Raw genomic sequence first — 19,399 nt, 5'->3', positions numbered from 1 at the left:
ATCTCTGTTTTAGAAATTAGGGAAATGCTTAACAATGACCTTGGTATTGGTGGTTAAATGAAAATTGTTTGAAAGGGAAGATATAAAAAATGAACATCGATATTTGAAAGCAAAAATTGTTTTTACAAAAGTGTTGGTTATAGGTACATAGGGTAGTAAAAAGGATAGTTCTGCTTCCTACATGAATGGATAATGTTAGGCCTTCGATTATTTTAATATTTGGAATCAATATCAGAAATATAGATCCGTTGCCTATATATCCCATTTTTCATCCTTTTCTAAGGAACAAGTTTTCCCTACATTCCCACGTTTTACATCCACTTATCCTGAAATCAATTTCCGATGAAAATAATATACCTTCGCCATCCCATCCCATATTCATTGTTAGAAGCTAAATTCGTTCATTCACATTTCAAATTTCAATTTGTCACCAATAACTTGATCCCCCAGCATTTTCTTTTAATATGCCCTCGCTTTAGCCAGTGCTGAGCATTTAATCCGTCTGCGAAAAATGGAACTTTGGCGAATTCCAAAGACGATGGCAGTAGTGAAGTATGTGTATGAGTGTGTGTGTGTGTGTATCTTTGCCATTCATCCTCAGAACCCAATATATTTTATTATCACTTTTTTTTTTTTTTTTTTTTTTTGTTCTGCATATCCAGAGTCTATTAAATGCCTTTATTGCAACATGTCGCCGCCATATTTTATTGTTGTCCTGCTTTCGTTTTTTGCCATTCTTTATGTCTTTGTCTGTTTGTTGTGTGCATGTGTGTCTATATGTGTGTGTGGGTTACTTTTAGCTTTATGCAGCTGCAAGCAAGCGTTGCAACAAATACTTTGCGAAAATTGCCAAATGAACGTTCCGTTCCATGCCATGACGAAACGACAAAAAGGACAAATTTCTGCTGTATTTGCATAAAAATTGCACAAAAACGTAAACTTTTGAATCCAAATTAAATTCTTAGGATATTCAAATATACACTAGTACTGTATATAAGCGCACAAACACACATACACATACTTGAGAATATAACTATGGCCATACAAATGACAACGTTTAAAAAACGGATTAATGGATGCCACATTAAAGAAAAGGCGATCAAAAGTATCCCTTAAAACTAGAACTAGGGTGAATTCTTCGAAACAGAACAAAGAAGGCCTTATTCAGCGGATCTGATTTTTTTAAATATCATCCACAATGAGGAAATGCAAAATCATTGGAAAAAGCAGTACCAAAACCTCAAGACCCATTGAACTCTGAGTGAAAAACTCAATATCAGAAGATACGTAATGAAGACGAGATGTGTAGTAAATGATTCTAGTTTTGATGGCTCTGCCTATTGTGCACCCGGTTGAGAATTTACATCCACAACCACTGCGGGGAGGTGCGCAGTATAAGCTATACGTAAATGTGGATCTACATCCTTTTTTTACACCCTAAGCCTACAGAGAGTATATATCATTTGATTCGGCAAAAACGTGCCTTATCGAAATAACGATTTTAGACTATAGATCTCTTTGGACCAAATCTGTTTCAGGACAGTTGGGGTCGATTTAGCGATGTCCGTCCGTCCGTCTGTCTGTCCGGCTGGCTGGTGCGCACGATAACACTCGAAGGGAGTATTCGATTTGGTCCAAACTTGGTACATCCTAATATTATTATAGATAGAGTTCGGAGATGGGTATTATCGGCCCACTCCTTTTTGTACCTCCACCACAACAGGTCGAAATTTTCACACAAAATATTATACTGCACACAAAGAGAAAAAAATAATTCAATTTGACTCCAACTTTGCAAATCCTACAATTTGTATTAGTGCATAAAATCCGAAAAAGCTTCCGGTTCTCCTCATATTTGACACATACTATTATTTCTACTAATACAAGATCTGCGGTGAAGTTGGGATATATCGGTCTACTCCTTCTAGTGCCTCCCATACAAAGGGTCAATATTCTGAATATTACCATGAAATTACCATTCGATTTAGCACTTCCCACTACTTACTTCAACACAAGTTCTATTTTAAAAATGGTAGAGATTGGACCATTACTGCTCGTACCTCCTTCACATAGGGTTCAAGATTTTGAGAAACGAAACGCTCAAAGAAAGCGCAATAAGCATCTTACGTTTTTGGAATACTACTGGTAACTCACGCACATTTTCTAAAAATTATCACACATCCCGTATAAAGTTGAGGAAGAACCTGGCACGTCGTAATATTTATATTATATTTACTTCGCTCCGATACGAAATGGACAATATTGACCTATTTTTACGGAACCTACTTCATAGAGGGCCAATAATTTGAATAATCAGAAGTCAAAATAAAGTTAAACAATCGAACATTGGCTGAGGGTATAGTTCTGTCGGCAAAACTGATTGATATTTTACAACTTGTTTTTTTTTTTTGTTTCTTACTTTTTCTATATGAATATTAATAGGTGGAACATGTTCCTTCGAAAAATATTACACGCAGTTCTGCTTTGTGGAATAGCTCCTTCTAGTTGCTTGTATTCTGATGTTCGAACTAAAAAGTCTGTAAATTGGTATTTTGAGTCCTAGTTTCATTTCTCTTGGGAGATATTCATTTCAAATTCATATTTCCTCGTTGTTTTGTTATATGGCATCTCTCCAAATATGTATTTTATGTGATTCCGACTTTTCTCGGCGTTCTACTCGCAATGTGGGTACGAACGTATGCATAAGCGTGTGAATGTCTTTCTATGGGTAAGTAAAATCAAGCTCATATGTGTGTGTGTAGGTTGCAGTGAAATTTTCATATATTTCCTTACGTTTTCGCATCATTTTTTTTCTTGTTTTTGTTGGTGAATATTTGTTTCAACAATTGTGTGTTTTTTTCGTTCTTTTTGTCCGCCATGTATTTTTTTCTGTTTCTACTCTCTCCTCTCATTCCAGAGTGTGAGTGTGTTGTCACCCATTTTTATTTGTTTTATATTCATTGGCGCATAAAATTCATTCATGAAAATCCTCCTGCGGCAGCTTAAAGTGTAGAATTTAATTGATTTTCTGATGCTGGATGTGCTCTGGCAGAAATGGGGAACCGTGTCCATGTATAGTTGGCAGATGATATCGTACAGCAACGGCAAGGTGTCATGTGGAAAGGAAACGCTCCAGGATTTGCAAGAAGATGGTGGAGAGGGGGGGTTGGGGATCTTTAAACAATAACCATTCAAACAATTCCTGTGCTATATTTTTTACTGCGTTTTTTTGTATTTGTCATTCTCTTAATTTTAAATACAAATTTGAAGTCAGGTGTGTTGAGATTGTGAGTGTGTGTGTGAGAGCGAGAGGCAATAGTAAGCAGTGTGTGTAGTTTCCGTTGAAGATTTTTTAATATTTCAATTTAAAATATGTTAATAATTTCATATGTCGCTGAGTGTTTGCATCCAGTCAGCCAGCCAGCCAACCAAGCGGCATCGTGCATAGAAGTGGTTGACATAATATATATTTATGTGTGTGTGTGTGCGTATGTATGAGTTGTGATGTGATACATGTGTATGTGAGTATTTGCCATTTCAAATATGCAAATTTAATTCAAAGTACTTGTGGGTCGTTTGTACTCAAACTTGTTCGCAAAAATGCTCATTTGCCAAGGGGATGAATGTGTGTGTGTGTGTGCATGTGTACAGGTGTATGTTTTTATACCCTACACCACATAGTGGTAAGGGTATTATGTCTTTGTGCATTTGTTTGTAACATGGAGAAGGAAACGAGATAGACCCATAGTTACTTTTGAGAACCTTCATAGAATCACTTTCTGAGTCGATTTATGCATGTCAGTCCGTCTGTCCGTCCGTCCGTCCGTCCGTCCGTCCGTCCGTCCGTCTGTCCATGTATTCTTGTGAACAAAATGCAGGTCGCATTTATTATCCGATTGAGATGAAATGGCCCAAGATGGCCCAAGGACGAACCCTATTGAAATTGGTGAGAATCGGATCAAATTTAGATATAGCTCCCATATATATCTTCATCCGATTTCGGGTTAAATGTGCACCAAATATCCACTATCAGTCCAAATTACCTGAATTTTGGCACACCCAACCGAGTTCGGCCTAGAAGCAAGTATATCAAATTTGGAGAAAATCGGTTCAGATATAGCTATAGCTCCTATATACATCTTTCATCCGATTTGATCTTTAAGTCCCTCACATTCCTACTATGCACTCCACAACCGTGATATTTGGTACCAGGTATTAGATGGAGCACAGAAATAGCTGTTTTAAATTTTATCGAAATCGGTTCAGATTTGGATATAGCTCCCATATATATCTTCATCCGATTTCGGGTTAATTGTGCACCAAATGGCCGATATAAGTCCAAATGGACTGAATTTTAGTACATCGGACCAAATTCAGCCTAGAAGCAAGTATATCAAATTTAGTGAAAATCGGTTCAGATATAGATATAGCAACCATATACATGTTTCATCCGATTTAGAGTTTTAGTCCCACACATTCGTAATATTCACTCCACAACCGTGATATTTGGTACCAGGTATTAGATGGAGCACAGGAATAGCTGTTTTAAATTTTATCGAAATCGGTTCAGATTTGGATATAGCTCTCATATATATCTTCATCCGATTTCGGGTTAAATGTGCACTAAATGGTCAATATCAGCCCAAATCACCAGTCTAGAAGCTAATACGTAAAATTTGGAGAAACCCGGTTCAGAGATAGCTATAGTTCGTAAAATGCACGATAGAATTAGATAGATTTTGATTTTGTACCAAATATCTCATAGAGCTCTGAAATGCCCTGTATAAACCTTTTTACGAGAGCTCTACTAAATATGCATAGTGGTGTAGGGTATCATATAGTCGGCCCCGCCCGACTTTTGAGCTTTCCTTACTGGTTGTACATTGTTATTGTTTTCGTTGTTGTTGTTGTTGTTGTTGTTGTTAATGTATGCATTGATAGCATGCAAAGCTTTTATGTGTCAAAATATAACGTTAAACATTTAATTAATGCCATTGCCTTAATGTGTTTGATGTATTATTAGCGTGTTATTACATTTGAATGAATATTTGCCATTTTAGAGCGACAGGCATGACAAAATATTGAAATTAAAATTAAATAACCCCCAGTTAAAACGTGGAATTGATTTTTTATACTCTTGGTATTTGTTTTATTTTTTTTTTAGTTTTTGATTAAAATAAAGAAACAAACAACAATTTTTATGCAATTTGAACAATTGTCGTCTGAGGGCAATCTAAAAATACTAAATTCAAAATTTTTAAGGTAAATAATTAACTTAAAAAAGTGGGAACGGCATTAACTTCGACTGGGCGTAACTTTTTATACCAGAGGGTATTGAAAACTTAAAGTGTTAAAACTGAAGTGTAGTCAATTTTAAAGAGGCCTTCAAAATGCTCTTCTGTTCATTAATGTTTCAAAAAGTAAAATTATAGCTATTTCGGCTGAAAAAAATGCCCGGGGCCTTGAAAACACAGGCTTAATTTTAGAAGCAGAAACCTGAAAAATACGATAAAATACAGGAGGTACCGTGACATAGAAGTCTAAACATAAACTTTTTTGTAAACTTTGTAATGAGAAATTCCACTAAATAAGAACCTGAGATATCAAATTGAAGCAGATACCGTTGGAACTTGAAACCTTCAAAATATCAAAAAATCGAAGGCTGTGTACCACAATATAGAGCTACACCAAAAAGCGGGCCTACACTGGTGGCCAAAACTAAAGTAACTAAAATCGCAAAGACAATAAATGTCCTGTAACTTTTACAAAAATTAACAAATCGTAATTATTTTTCCAGTTTTAATTGAAGGGTTTAATTCACTTTTAAGAAACTAAAAATAAAAATTCAAAAATAATTTGGAACGAAAAATTTTATGTGGAAAACTAAAATGACCCAATTTTTGCTTGGTCAAAACTAAAGCAACTTTTTGATTTTTTATTTTAAAATAATTAATTTTGGCTAGTAGTCGATAGCTTAACCATTATTTTTGATAGCAGCTGCACACCTACGAGGCATTGAATCTATAACACACTCAATTTGATCCTTGGGTATGCTTTCCCAGGCACCCCGAATTCTTTAGAAAATGTTGTGCTTATTTATTTCCGAATCTCGCTTGATCTTCCTATCTACGATACTCCAAAGGTTTACTATGGTCAGGTGATTGTGCCGGCCGTGACAAAACATCAATTTTTGACTCCCGCAACCAATATTAGAAAAGTTTTGATGCAAGTTTGGGATCATTGTCATGCTGAAACACCCAAATGAGCCGAATATTTTATTCAGTGTAAGGGAACAACGTGATGTCCATCACATCTTCGTAAACAAACCGATCCATAACTTCCTTTATTTCATGAATAAGCCCAAGTCCATAAAAAGAAAAACAGCGCCACGCCATTTTTGACCCTCCCTCATGCTCCACTGTACCTTTGCAACACTGCGGCATGAGTCCCTCATTTTTTGGTCTTCTCGCCGTAAATTTTTTCACGTCTGAGCCTTTAATATTAAACGTAGACTCATCCCAGAAATAATGTTTTTCCATTGAGCTTGATTCCATTTAATATTATCGTTTCCGAAAGCCTTTTTGATTTTTTCAGATATAAATGGTTTTTTTGATGTCTTACGAGCATGCAGACCAGCTGCCACTACTCGTCTACGCACTGATCTCGAGCTTATATCCAATGATTGCTCTCTCATCAATCCTGTTGAACTCTTAAATGGTTGTTTTTTCACGGCCTTCATCCGTTATAGACTTTTACAACTGATCCAATTTCAAAAAACCGACTTAGTATACAGAAATAATTATGAAATCACATAAATATTTATGAAATATTTTTCGGAAATCATTTTCTGTGATATGTTGTTTTCATAGTCACTGATAATTTGCTGTTTTATTCAGGTACTGTATTTGTTTCTAGTCATTTTTAAATTTTTTGGGCAGTACTTAAAAAACGAAAAGAAAAACACATGCTGTTGTAAAAAACTTCTCAAAATGGATTTATAACAAGCGAAATTGTCGAAGGAAGCAAAAAGCGATAAATATCACGGTAAAAACAACTGAAATTGCAGCGGTTATATGAATATACAACAGAGTTGCTTTTGTTTTGTCCACGCCAAAATAGGGTTAATGGCTTTACCATACATTATTTTTTATATAAAAATGAATTTTGGTTTTTTGTTTTAGGTTTTTAAAAAGTGAATAATGTGCCTAATTTAAGACAAGAAAAGCTTTCTCATCTTCTTAATTTTTAAAAGAGTTACAGGGCATTAATTCTCCTTGTAATTTCAGTTGCTTTAGTTTTGGCCACCAGTGTATATTGTTTTTTTTTTTTTTTTTTTTTTGTAAGCACAAAATAAACCTTATAACAAATAAAAACACAGTAAGTTCGACCGGGCCAAACTTCGAATACCCTTCACCATTTGAAACGAATTTGGAAATTTTCTAAAAAAATAAAATCCGTTAATAATTCGGTTAAAATCTTAAAAATACCGAAGATAATCAACTTTTGTCTTAGGTCATTACTATATTCAAATACGAAACTTGAAAAACATCCTATGAATAATGTAGCTAAAATCACCAAAATACCACATATAGGAAGATACCGATATATAGGGGCTACACGAAGACCTGGACCAGTATAGACAATTCTGTCTTACACTGTAGTACCCATTATGAACTTCAAGTACGAAACTTCATACACCTAAAACTTCAAGTACCTAAAATCGTCAAAATACCGAATATAGGGACTGCATAGACAATTTTCCGTCGCAGGCTGTTGTACCTATTGGGAACTTCAAATACGAAATTTCAAACAATTTCAGTGAATATTGTATCTAAAATTGTCAAAATACCGAATATTGGAAGGTACAGTTATTTCAGGGCTATTCGAAAACGTGGGCATGGATACGCAATTTTTTGTTATCGGCTGTGGTACCACTTGGTACAACTTTGGTAAATGGTGGCTGTGGTACAACTTTGGTAAATAATGTCCCTAAAATCATCAAAACACCCAATATCGGGGGGTACAGTTGTATGGTGGCTACACGATATTAATGACCTATTTAGACAATTCTCTTCCAGGGAGTTAAGCGCATAGAAAGAACTCCTCGTGTGGACTTTCAGACAATTTCGTTGAAAAACTTGGCTAAAATTAAATATCGGGTTTACCGTTATATGGGGGTTATATGATATCGTGGACCGCCTGCAGAAAAAAAGATTGATCTGCGCAAAATTTTAGCTTCCTATCCTTATTCGTTTTGAATCTAGCGTGATTACGACAGACGGACGAACGGGAGCATAGGACTAAATCGTCTTAGAATATAAATACTTTGTTGGGTCCAAAATTATTATTTCGATGAGTTACAAACGGAATGACGACCTCAATATACCCACCATACTATGTATGGTGGAGAGTATAACAATCCATAGCATCAAATAGAAGTTATTTAGTTGGAAATTGTGGCAGAATCGAAAATTAGGAAGCGTATATACATTTTTAGGAAGAGAAATTCTACCTTATGAAAATCCGGGTTAAATCTTTGAAATGTTGAAAATCGGGAGGTACACGACAAAAAACCTTAATCCTTGTTGTGAATCTATGATGACTCCATGATACATTCGGATCCCATTTTCTGCATTAGAGGAAAGTAAAAAGGTTTAACCGGAAGCATTTGGTATTCTTATGAATAATATTTTTATTTTGATGTGTTGGCAGACCGATGATAAACCAAGGTAGATCAACACTTTGTGTTGCTGGTATTGTCAAATTATTTTCAAATGGGTTTATACCATCTACTCACAAATTGATGGAATTTGTATATGCAATCATCAGACGTTATCGTTAACTTTGAAAAAATGTATTGACAGACACCGTTACCATCAATTTCTGCTATATTTCCAATAAAACAGTAATTTATTGAATCATTTGTATAATAAACGAATAAAAAATATCAACACTTCAGTGAGTTCATAATAGTCACAGACATGATATCCGAGAAAAAGTAAGAAAGTTCGGAAATTCCTTTCCTTTTTGCAAATAAATTGCAATTGCAGTTTGTGAAGAATCTGGAGAATATTGGCGCCCAACAGTTGGCGGTAGTTGGCAGCAGCAACAGCTGTGGCAGCATTGCAGCCGTTCAAGCATCAACAACTCGTTGAAAATCAATTAAACATTATTAATAGACTGGGGAAAACTACCAGAAAGACGACTTCGCTTACGCTCTGTGAGACAATTCAGTCAGCTGTGTGCGTGCAGGCAATTTAATGTTTCGCGCCACCACCACCACCGCCGCCACTCCCAATGCTCGCTCAGCTGAGTCTACGAGTATATCATCCAAATGTGCCACCAACTGACAAACAGTTAAAAATGCAATATTTCTTCAACTCTCTCTCGTTCGCTGTTGGCTTGGCAGCATAAATTGTATAACAACTGTTGTTGCCAATTGTTGCAACATTAATTTTTGCACACACTCGCATGCACATGGACACACACATGCACACACAAATAAACACCAATTCGCTGTGAGGGAACAATTGTTGCAAGTGGTGCGGCAGCATTTATAGGTCGGGTGTTCATTTTATTTGGATTTTTATAGGTTTTATTTAAATGTTTGTTCTGTTTTTATGCACACATTTTTTTCGCTTCTGTAACGTGGCCGCCACTAAAATTGTTGTTGTTGATGTTTTCTTTTTTTAATTTATAGCTGGTGCAACAACATGCAAATATGCAGGCAGGACACACACCGTCACAACCATGCCGGTAGTAATAGCGGTGCTGACGATGGCAATGGCCATTTCCAGGAGCAGCAGAAGCCATCGCCACACTAACAGCAACAATTGCAACGAAACAAAAAAAAATGTTGTAACGGCTTAACAATACAAATACAACAACAATATTTTGGAAGAATTACAAGGAAGGCAATAACAAATAGAAAAGAAGAGAAAAAAAGACACGGTAACAGAATATACATATGTATGGCCCTTGACTGGACCTCTGAGTGTGGTGGTGATGGGATTGGATGACACACCACACTCTCACAAACACAAAGCCAACGGTGTAAGGGAGAGGATCCATACCAAAAGCTTACATTGGGGAAAGAACCAAACAACAACAAAAAAAACAACACCAACAAATGTTGAAACAAAATAAAAACAAAAACCAATTGCGGACGCGGTTGTAGGCCATTAAGAGTGCTTGTTGTTGAGCCTTTGCCACATGGGGTTTCCATAGACACAGATACACTGATGACTTTTGTAGGCGCTGACACACAGTGAATGTAATCGGAAAGAATTGTAGATTTCTTGAAAATTATATTAAATACAATTTTAGATGTCATTAGAAGTATTCTTCCAATTCCGAAAGGTAACTTGGACGACATTTTTCTACTCTCAGTCGTATGGCTATATACCGCATATTATAATATAAAATCTGTGCCGAAGGGGGGATCCAATTTCCACCTTACTTTGCAAATTTCTATCGGTCCAATCCTTTCTCTTCTGGTGCCCCAAAAAATGGTAAAATGAACCACAAATAAACTTATAAAAATTAAGCATGTCACAGAAAAAAAATTATTTGGCTAGATCAGGTTGACAATTGAACAGTAAAGGCCAACATCTTTAAAAAAATATATTATAAAAATATTCTACATCTCAAAAAATTATTAGAAATACCCAAAATATACCTTACACAATGTGAAAAGTCTCACCGATTCTCCTAAAACTATTAGCATTCATATATTTTTGTCAGTCTAGTTCCAGAGTAAATCTGAGTTCTATCGGTCCACGCCGTCATAAATTTGAAGAAAACGAAAATTAATAGTTTCTTAAAAAGGTGAACTACTTTCCGATTTTTTTCTTCCTGAGGGCATATTTACCTGGCGGCGCATCGACTGATATATTTTAACTTGTATGTTCATACCCTTCACCATTCAATAGAGGGTAATTAGCTTTGTCATTCCGTGTGTAACTCCTCGATATATTCATTATAAACCCTACAAAGAATATTTAGTCTGGATCAGGATGTAATTCTAGGACGATTTGGAGATGTCCGTCCGTCTGTGTGTCTGTCCGTCTCTCTGTCGGTTGTAATCACGCTACCTTTCGAACGAATTGAGATAGAAGGCAAAAATTTTGCATACATGCAGGTTAAACTCGTAAATGAGCTATGTCGATTCACGTTTTTATATAGCCTCCACATAACGGTACACCCCGATATTCGGTATTTTCATGGTTTTAGCGACATTATTTACCAGAATTATTTCAAATTTCGTATTTAGAGATCGTAATAGGTACTACAGCCTACGACAACAATTGTTGTATGCAGGTCCACGTCTTCGTATAGCCCCCATATAAATTTTGTATTGGAAGATTTTAATGGGTACTACAAACTATGGCAAAAAATCGTATGCTGGTCCACGTCTTCGCATAGCCCCCACATCCCGATATTCGGTATTTTAATGATTTTAGCGACATTATTCACCGGAATAGTTTCAAATTTGGTATTTGAAGTTCGAAATAGATACTACAGCCTAAAAGAGAAAATTGTCTGTGCAGGTTAACGTCTTCGTATAGCCTCCATATAACGGTACCTCCCGATATTCGGTATTTTCATGATTTTTGCGACATTATTCACTGGAACCGTTTCAAATTTCGTATTTGAAGTTCGTAAAGGGAACTACAGCCTAAGAGAGACAATTGTCTGTGCAGGTTCACGTCTTCGTATAGCCCCCATATAACGGTACCTGCCAATATTCCGTATTTTCATGATTTTTGCGACATTATTCACTGGAATCGTTTCAAATTTCGTATTTGAAGTCCGTAATGGGAACTACAGCCTATGACAAAAATTTCGTCCACGTTTTGGTATAGCCTCCATATAATGGTACCTCCCTATATTCGGTATTTTGATGATTTTAGCTACATTATTCACCGATTTTTTTTTCATGTTTAGCATTTTAATATAGTAATGGCTTATGACAAAAGTTGTCTATGCAGGTCCACGTTGTCGTATAGACCCTAATATAACATAACATAATATAACGGCTACAATCGGTATTTTCAAGATTATAGCTGAATTTTTTATCGTTTTTTTTTTTTTTTTTTTTTTGAAAATTGCCAAATTTGTTCCAAATAGTTTTCAAAGTTCGGACCGGCCGAATTTACGGCTTTTTTACTTGTTTATAAAGCAGAAGGCGAATATTCTTATAAATTATATTATTTTTATAATCTATATTTCCAGGGAATGTCAGAATTTTCATTAAAATCAGAATCAAGGTCATCGCTCATTAGTTTATCAGTATTGAAAAAATATTTACTCTGCTAGAAAATTAAAGTGCGAAGTTACTACCAAACCGGATGAATATGCTTCCTGGTGAAAATACTACATTGGTATTTCGATCTGGAAGAAACCTTCCGTCTTAATGGCGGGAATTAGGAAAATTCCCCATTCCACTATTTATGTGTACTCCAATTTTGCATAGCAACAAACACTGTCCTTCGACCATTTTGAATGCACACTCACTCACACACACACCCATTCGAACATATAGATACATATATTTGCAACTGGTATTATTACTACGCACCGGAAGTGACCACGACGGCAGTCATTTGTAGTTGTTGTGGATGGCACGCAAACGACAACTACTACTAGAATACAACCCAGTTACACCACTACAAGTGGATGTAAGTGCATGAACACAACACACACAACGACACCAACAAACGGAAATGATAACACTGCCTGTTACAATGAGACGGGCCACACAATTCGTCTGTCCATCCGTTTTGTCCGTTGGTGCGCTGCTGCCTTCATTCATTCGTTATTGTTGTTTACACTGCCTGTTTTTTTTTTTTTTTTTTTTTGGCTTTTTGTTAACAAACTCTTTTAACTAAAGCCATTTCTAGGTTCAAGCCATAGCATCATAAAACACGAAATTTAAATAACAAAAGTTTCAACAAAATATTGCCAAAAAAAAGAACGGCGAACACAAAATGCGAAAATGTGAAAAACTGAAATTTAACAGAGAATTGACTCGGTACAACAACCAAAGTTAATACACTGCCAATTTTGTTTGTTTGTGTGTTGGTGCGATGTTTTTTTTTCTGGCTGCGAAGGAGTGAGAAGTTTTTGGCGGTTATTAAAATTAAAAATAACTGAAGGTCCAAATGGAGTTTAATTGGAGTAGTTGATGGTTCATTTTTTTTTCGACTGTGATCATGGTTAAATATTGGATCGTCTGCTTTTTTCGTACATAACAGCTGCAGACACATGAAAAACTACTTAAAGTTAAATAAATAAATGGAAAAATAATTGTTATTAATCATACGCAAGAAAGGAAAAAACATGCTTTTGGAATGTGAAATGGCCAAAAATAGCTGAATGGTGGCTATGAAAATCATCTTATTGTGTACAACATTTAGAGGCATGTGGTGATGCCTAACAGAAGATGCATTATTTCATTGTCAAAAAATACCCGTCTAGTAATAAAGATAGAAACTAAAGATCTAATATTTTTCCGAAAATTCTAAACGATTACAGGCAATTTTTGTCCTATTTATGGAAATTAAATAAGGAGAATTCTAATAATTCTTCATTTTAATAATTATATATTATGGCCAGTTCTCTTGACTTCACAAATCCTGAAAGTTGTGTATGACCAGTTAAAAGAGCGATGTCAGATCTTTTTAAAAATATAAATAATTGTTAGTCTTATACTTATAACAAACCCTAAATTCTAAATGGAAGTTGGCAATATTTATACGATCTTTAGAATACCAATGACTGAGGACTAGCATTATATGGAGGTTATTTTTTACTATCAATGTTTTTCCGAGAATATTTCAAACCCTAATAATTTGAACGCATAAATTACAGACACTTTTGGTGAGAAATGTGGACCCTCGCCCTCAACCATGAACCGACCTTGAAAATTGTTCATTTTTCGAATTTCATTCCACCAGAACTCAAAATTAATAATGTATTGATACAGAAAAGCAAAACTCAATAATACTAATTTTTAGTCAAATCGGTTGGAAAATATGACCAAGACCCTTGCAATAACTTAAATCCAGGTTATCATAATATAACTGCTACACCAAAAGGTGGATTGATATTTTTTGTAAAAAGCAATTTTGTACATAATAAGAACTCGCAATGGCAAAATTTGACTAAATCAAGTGAAAAAAATGACCAAAGGTAAAAAATTACTTGAAATCGGAGTTATTATTACAAGGTGACTATTTTCTTTTCAAAATCATGTTCTCTATATCTCTGAAGATTTATTTCACAACAAAAGGTGTAAATTTTGTTCATACATTCGTTGTAATAATATTTTTTAACTGATTTTTTTTTCTAAACAATTTTCGTATAATTTAAAAGCATACAAACACATACACAACTGAAGGTTGACATGTTAAGCCAAGAAACTAAAAAAATAAAATCGATTGGTAGCAGTGCCTAAACTTGATTAACTTGTACCATAGTTGGACCGATATGACCCATTTTCTGTACCAATGATTCTGAATTTAATCCAAAGATCTCTATCAAATTTCAAGTCAGTGAGAAATATATCTCAAACTATATTGACCCCTTTGTATATGGTTAAAATTATACAAGGGACTTAACAACATTTGCCCCTTAGAACCCAAAGCTTCTTTAGGGGTTTGGCATTTTCCACAGCCTGGACTGCAAATTGGAAAAAATGGTAAGTTTTTATTAACAAAAATTATTTTATTTTTTCTTTTGTTCGGAGACTCACAATGAAATTTAATTTAGAATAATTCTTCTATCCCCAAAAAATGATGTATAAAGGAAGATTTTGACTCGGATTGGATACGAATTTTCACTTTTCATATATAAATGTAGACTCCTGACGTCTTCTAGGACCTAAAACAGAATTGTATGATAATTAATTTTGTAGAATATTCTGATTTCCTTAGATTCCGCTTAAAAAGAGTCAGTCCCTAAGTCATGTGGCTAGAGAGGGTATATATCATTTGATAGGGTCAGAACGTGTTCCTCATCGAAATAACGGTTTTAGACCCTAGGTCACTTTGGACCAAATCCGTTTCAGAATATTCGGAGAAGTATCCCAATTGGTCCAAACTTGGTACATCGTAATATTATTACCAAACTTAGATCGATTGAACTTTTTTGCAGGTAAGGAGAAAGGATAATCCGATTCTGCTCCAACTTTGCAGATCCTAATATTTGCATCAGTGCTAGGTCAGGTGCAAAAATGACCTTTATCGGGCCACTCCATTAAGTACCTCCAAAACAAAGCGTCAAAATTTTAAATAACTATAGCTCTTATAAAATGTGATGTAAGAGTCCGATTTTCAAATGGTTAAATTACATACATCACAATATTTATATTAACTCAAGGTTTGGTGTGAAGATGGAATGTATCGGTTCACTTCTTCTGGTACCTCCCCCACCTTCTTCTGGGTCAAAATTTTGAATACCCATGAAGCTCATAAAACGCGAAATTAACACCCGATTCCATCCATTGGTAATATAAAATTGAGTTCAATAACAAAATGTGCATAGGGATCAAGAAAAAATGAAATATATACTTAATAATCCCAATTTATTGGTGATTATCATAAAATTTAGGTCATAAAAAAGAGGTAAATATTGTTTGCATATTTTCTATCTACATATATTGTTCTTTTGAAATTAAAGTTTGTGGGCAAAGATTTGACTCTCATTCAATAACAGAATATGCACATAATTGAACAATGGAAGTATAAAGTGTTGTTACGTGAATTACAGTAGCACTCATTCTCATTTACATCTCACTACCGGAGGCAAACATTTATGAAATTATAATCAAAATAAGAAAAATTTTCAGGGGATTATTGTTTTTTAATAAGGATTAACACTTTAGATTGTTTCGTCAAGAAATTCTTTATTACAAAAAATTTATTTTTTCACATATCGGAAAAGCAGGTAGCGATTGCGCTTTGCCTTCATCACGTGTGTGTCTTTTTCGTTTGCAATTGTTTCATAATTGTTGTTGCTTTTTGTGATAGAACATTTTTGTATGACAAACTATTCAACATTCCCTTTTATTGGTCATTACATGTTATGACGATGGGTTTGAGTGTGACCGACATGACGAGACATCGAGCATTTGGTTGGATGTCACATACTGTTATGCGTTTGATCAAACAGGGCACAACATGACGAGCGTTTTCTCTACATGGCATAAATAGAGAAAAGTGTCACATTTGCAGCCCTTTTAGTATATATCATTTGATAGGGTCAGAACGTGTTCCTCATCGAAATAACGGTTTTAGACCCTAGGTCTCTTTGGACCAAATCCGTTTCAGAACATTCGGAATTGACCTAGCGATGTTCGTCTGTCTGCTGGTGCTCACGATAACTCTCGAAAGGAGTATCCCATTTGGTCCAAACTTGGTAAATCGTAATATTATTACCAAATTTAGATCGATCGAAATTTGTTGCAGATAAGGAGAAAGTATAATCCGATTCTGCTCCAACTTTGCAGATCCTAATATTTGCGTCAGTGCTAGGTCAGGTGCAAAAATGGACTTTATCGGGCCACTCCATTGAGTACCTAAATGTGATGTAAGAGTCCGATTTTCAAAAGGTTAAAATACATACATCACAATATTTATATTAACCCAAGGTTTGGTGTGAAGATGAAATGTTTCGGTTCACTTCTTCCGGTACCTCCCCCACAAAGGGTCAAAATTTTGAATATCCATGAAGCTCATAAAACGCGAAATTAACACCCGATTCCATTCATTGGTACATTTCAATATTCCTATCAACACAAGATCTGTTATAAAGATGGTAGAAATCGGACAGTTCCTTCTAAACAAAACGATTATGAAATCTGAAATAAGTATCCGGTTTTCCTTTAATTTTTAAACTTACAAACATATTCCCCAAACCTGGCACTTCGCAATATTTATATCATATTTGTTTAGGTGCAATATGAAGTGTACAAAATTCTCCCTTTCATTCGGAACCGAATTTAAATAATCATACCAGAAGTCAAAATATATTTAAATAATCGAACATTGGCAGAGGGCTTACATTGGTCGGCAAAACTGACTGATACTTTTTAACTTGTTAACCATACTTTCAAAAAAAGGACCAAGAGAACGATTTTTTCGACTCGCTTGAAGGTTAAAACATTTAACCAAAATATTATCCGTATTTTTATCTGCATTAGTGTAGATGCCGATGTTCTTCGTATTCCGAGGAGTCCAAATTTCGAAATGTTTGGAACTTCCAAAAAGACTTGTCTCCTATTTTTAACTTTACTTTCATAATCTGCTAAATTTTTTCCATTTTTATTTTTGGTGTTGCACAGTGTAGTTAGCATGCACTTCTGGCTGCTTTAATAAGTACGGTGGTATGCCGAAAATTTTAAATGATTTTTAAAACAAATGAAAAAGTATTCGATTTTTTTTATTGAGATTCCTACCAATTTTTTACTATTCGCACTACCTTTCATAGAAATCAAACTTCCAAAATTTTGTTAAAAATATTTTTTTTTCAAAAATGTTAAAGATTCGAAAACAAAACAAAATATTTGTAACAATAACATTCGACAATAGCTGTTCAATTCTATTAACATTCCTCTGTTTGCAATTCCCGTCCGCTAATTGTAATAGATAAATTCACTCATTTTATTATCCTCATTCCCGAATTCCATCTAATTCACTCACTTTTATTGGTGCGCTCTGCAGTTGACTTTGAATGCGATTTTCGACAACGCGACTTTATTATTTCCGTAGTTATTATTATCGCAATATTCAATTAGTTGATATTTCGCGCGTTTTCTTTCACTTGGCACAACCTTGTGAACACACACACAAACATTTACAGATCTTTTCACACTTGGAATGTTTTCCTTTTGCCGTTGACTTGCCTTCTTTCTTCCTTCAAGTCGATTCAATTCAATTCCCAACAACAAAACACACTCAACTAACCTTAGCCAATTGAGTTTAATATCGTTACTATTACCACCTTCTAAATTGCCAGCATTTAGGGTCAATTTAACGTTTTGCCTCATAATAAGTTTGGTTGTTGCTGTTGTTGTTACTGTTGTTCGCTTCGCTTCCTAGTCGCTGTTTTGTTGTGTTCAGCTTACGACAAAACGACACATTTGGAGAAATAGGAAAACAGCGACAACATCGAAAAACTAAAACGACATCGCCAACAAGCAGCTGCTACGATTTGAATGAAAACTGCAAATGGTTGAGAGGTCTGGCGAAAAATGTTCCACAGAATACCTTAAGTCGATCAGTGGCCGCACACTCTCAGCTTCCTGGCAGCGAACAACGACTCGTCGGTAGGTAACGTAAATGGTTTGTAATGATGGCACGGATGAGCGAAGGCGAGCAGCAAAACATTTGGTTGATACTGATGATGTTGCTGTGACCTCCAACAAATGTAGAGGCCGTGTTAGTTTCTCGGACGAATGATTTCCCATCCACAATAAGAAACTGAATTAGCTGCTCAGCCATATAGCCGTCTCACAGCCGGGAAAAGCAGCAAATCAATAAAATCAACAATTATGGAATTAATGAATATTTAAAAAAGCAACTTAAAGATTATAAATTCAAATTGAAAACCTACAATATTTTGACATGCTTTGGTTAGAATTTTTGGAATTTGCAATTATTTACTTTGGGAGAGGATAAATGAGATCTTTAATAGAGTGTATTTAAATATTCGCTTCTAGGCACCCAAACTTCACTGTACAAAAAGGTTAATTAGTAACCATTACAGGTATAAATCAGCAATTGTCAGATCAGAAAATAGTGAAATTGTGTTTTGTTTTAGCAGAATTAACAAAAAACCGTAGGTAATTCGAGGCAGCTTTACTGCCACAAAGTAATTACAATAATTGGAAGATAATATTCGCCAAACAACAGCCGCAACGACGACAAACAAACACGGCGTTACCACAATTTATTGCATCAGATAAACGTCGTTAATAGATCTGTTTTTGTAGGCGGCCGATTCATGTGTGAGTGTGTGTGCAGCTGATATATACTGACAGTTACACTCGAGAAAATATTTACACTCGAAAAAACCTATTCTCAGAGAAATATAAAAAATGTAGAAACATTGTAAGAAACATATTATAGGGTTGAGAGTTCCTTTGTAGAAATATTCTTAAGAAATCCAAGATAAGATGTATACAGGGTGAGATAAAAAACTGCAACAAAGTCAAAAAGCCATAATTTTTACAGTTTTTAATTCTTTTGAATGAAAGCAAAAAAATGTCGGAAATAGCATCAATTCTTAGAATAAGTTTAGATTTGTTCGAATTGGTCACCTTTGGCACGAATTATGCCCTTCAAACGGCCAACGAAACCGTCACACGCTGCCCGAATATTGCTCTACGCTATTTTGG

At 35.1% G+C, this 19,399-nt stretch overlaps 1 protein-coding gene across 3 annotated transcripts in view; it reads right to left on the bottom strand.

Annotated features, from left to right (window-relative positions):
* The window catches only part of LOC101897634 (proton-coupled zinc antiporter SLC30A2), a 114,963-nt gene that overhangs the window by 58,259 nt on the left and 37,305 nt on the right, over window positions 1–19,399 (bottom strand). Inside the window, exon 1 of one of the 3 annotated variants that reach the window (XM_059125160.1) lies at window positions 17,703–17,858. The exons of the other annotated variants lie outside the window; for them this stretch is intronic. Within the exon in view, the coding sequence (XP_058981143.1) occupies window position 17,703 (1 nt within the window). The 5' untranslated portion in view covers window positions 17,704–17,858. Of the gene's footprint in view, window positions 1–17,702; window positions 17,859–19,399 lie in introns of those variants that run through there. 3 annotated transcript variants of the gene reach the window in all.

This window comes from Musca domestica, unplaced genomic scaffold, assembly GCF_030504385.1.
Source record: "Musca domestica strain aabys unplaced genomic scaffold, Musca_domestica.polishedcontigs.V.1.1 32, whole genome shotgun sequence".
In the NCBI taxonomy this organism is placed as follows: domain Eukaryota; kingdom Metazoa; phylum Arthropoda; class Insecta; order Diptera; family Muscidae; genus Musca; species Musca domestica.
Note: the sequence above shows the minus strand (reverse complement) of the source record. Positions and strands in the feature narration are given on the sequence as shown.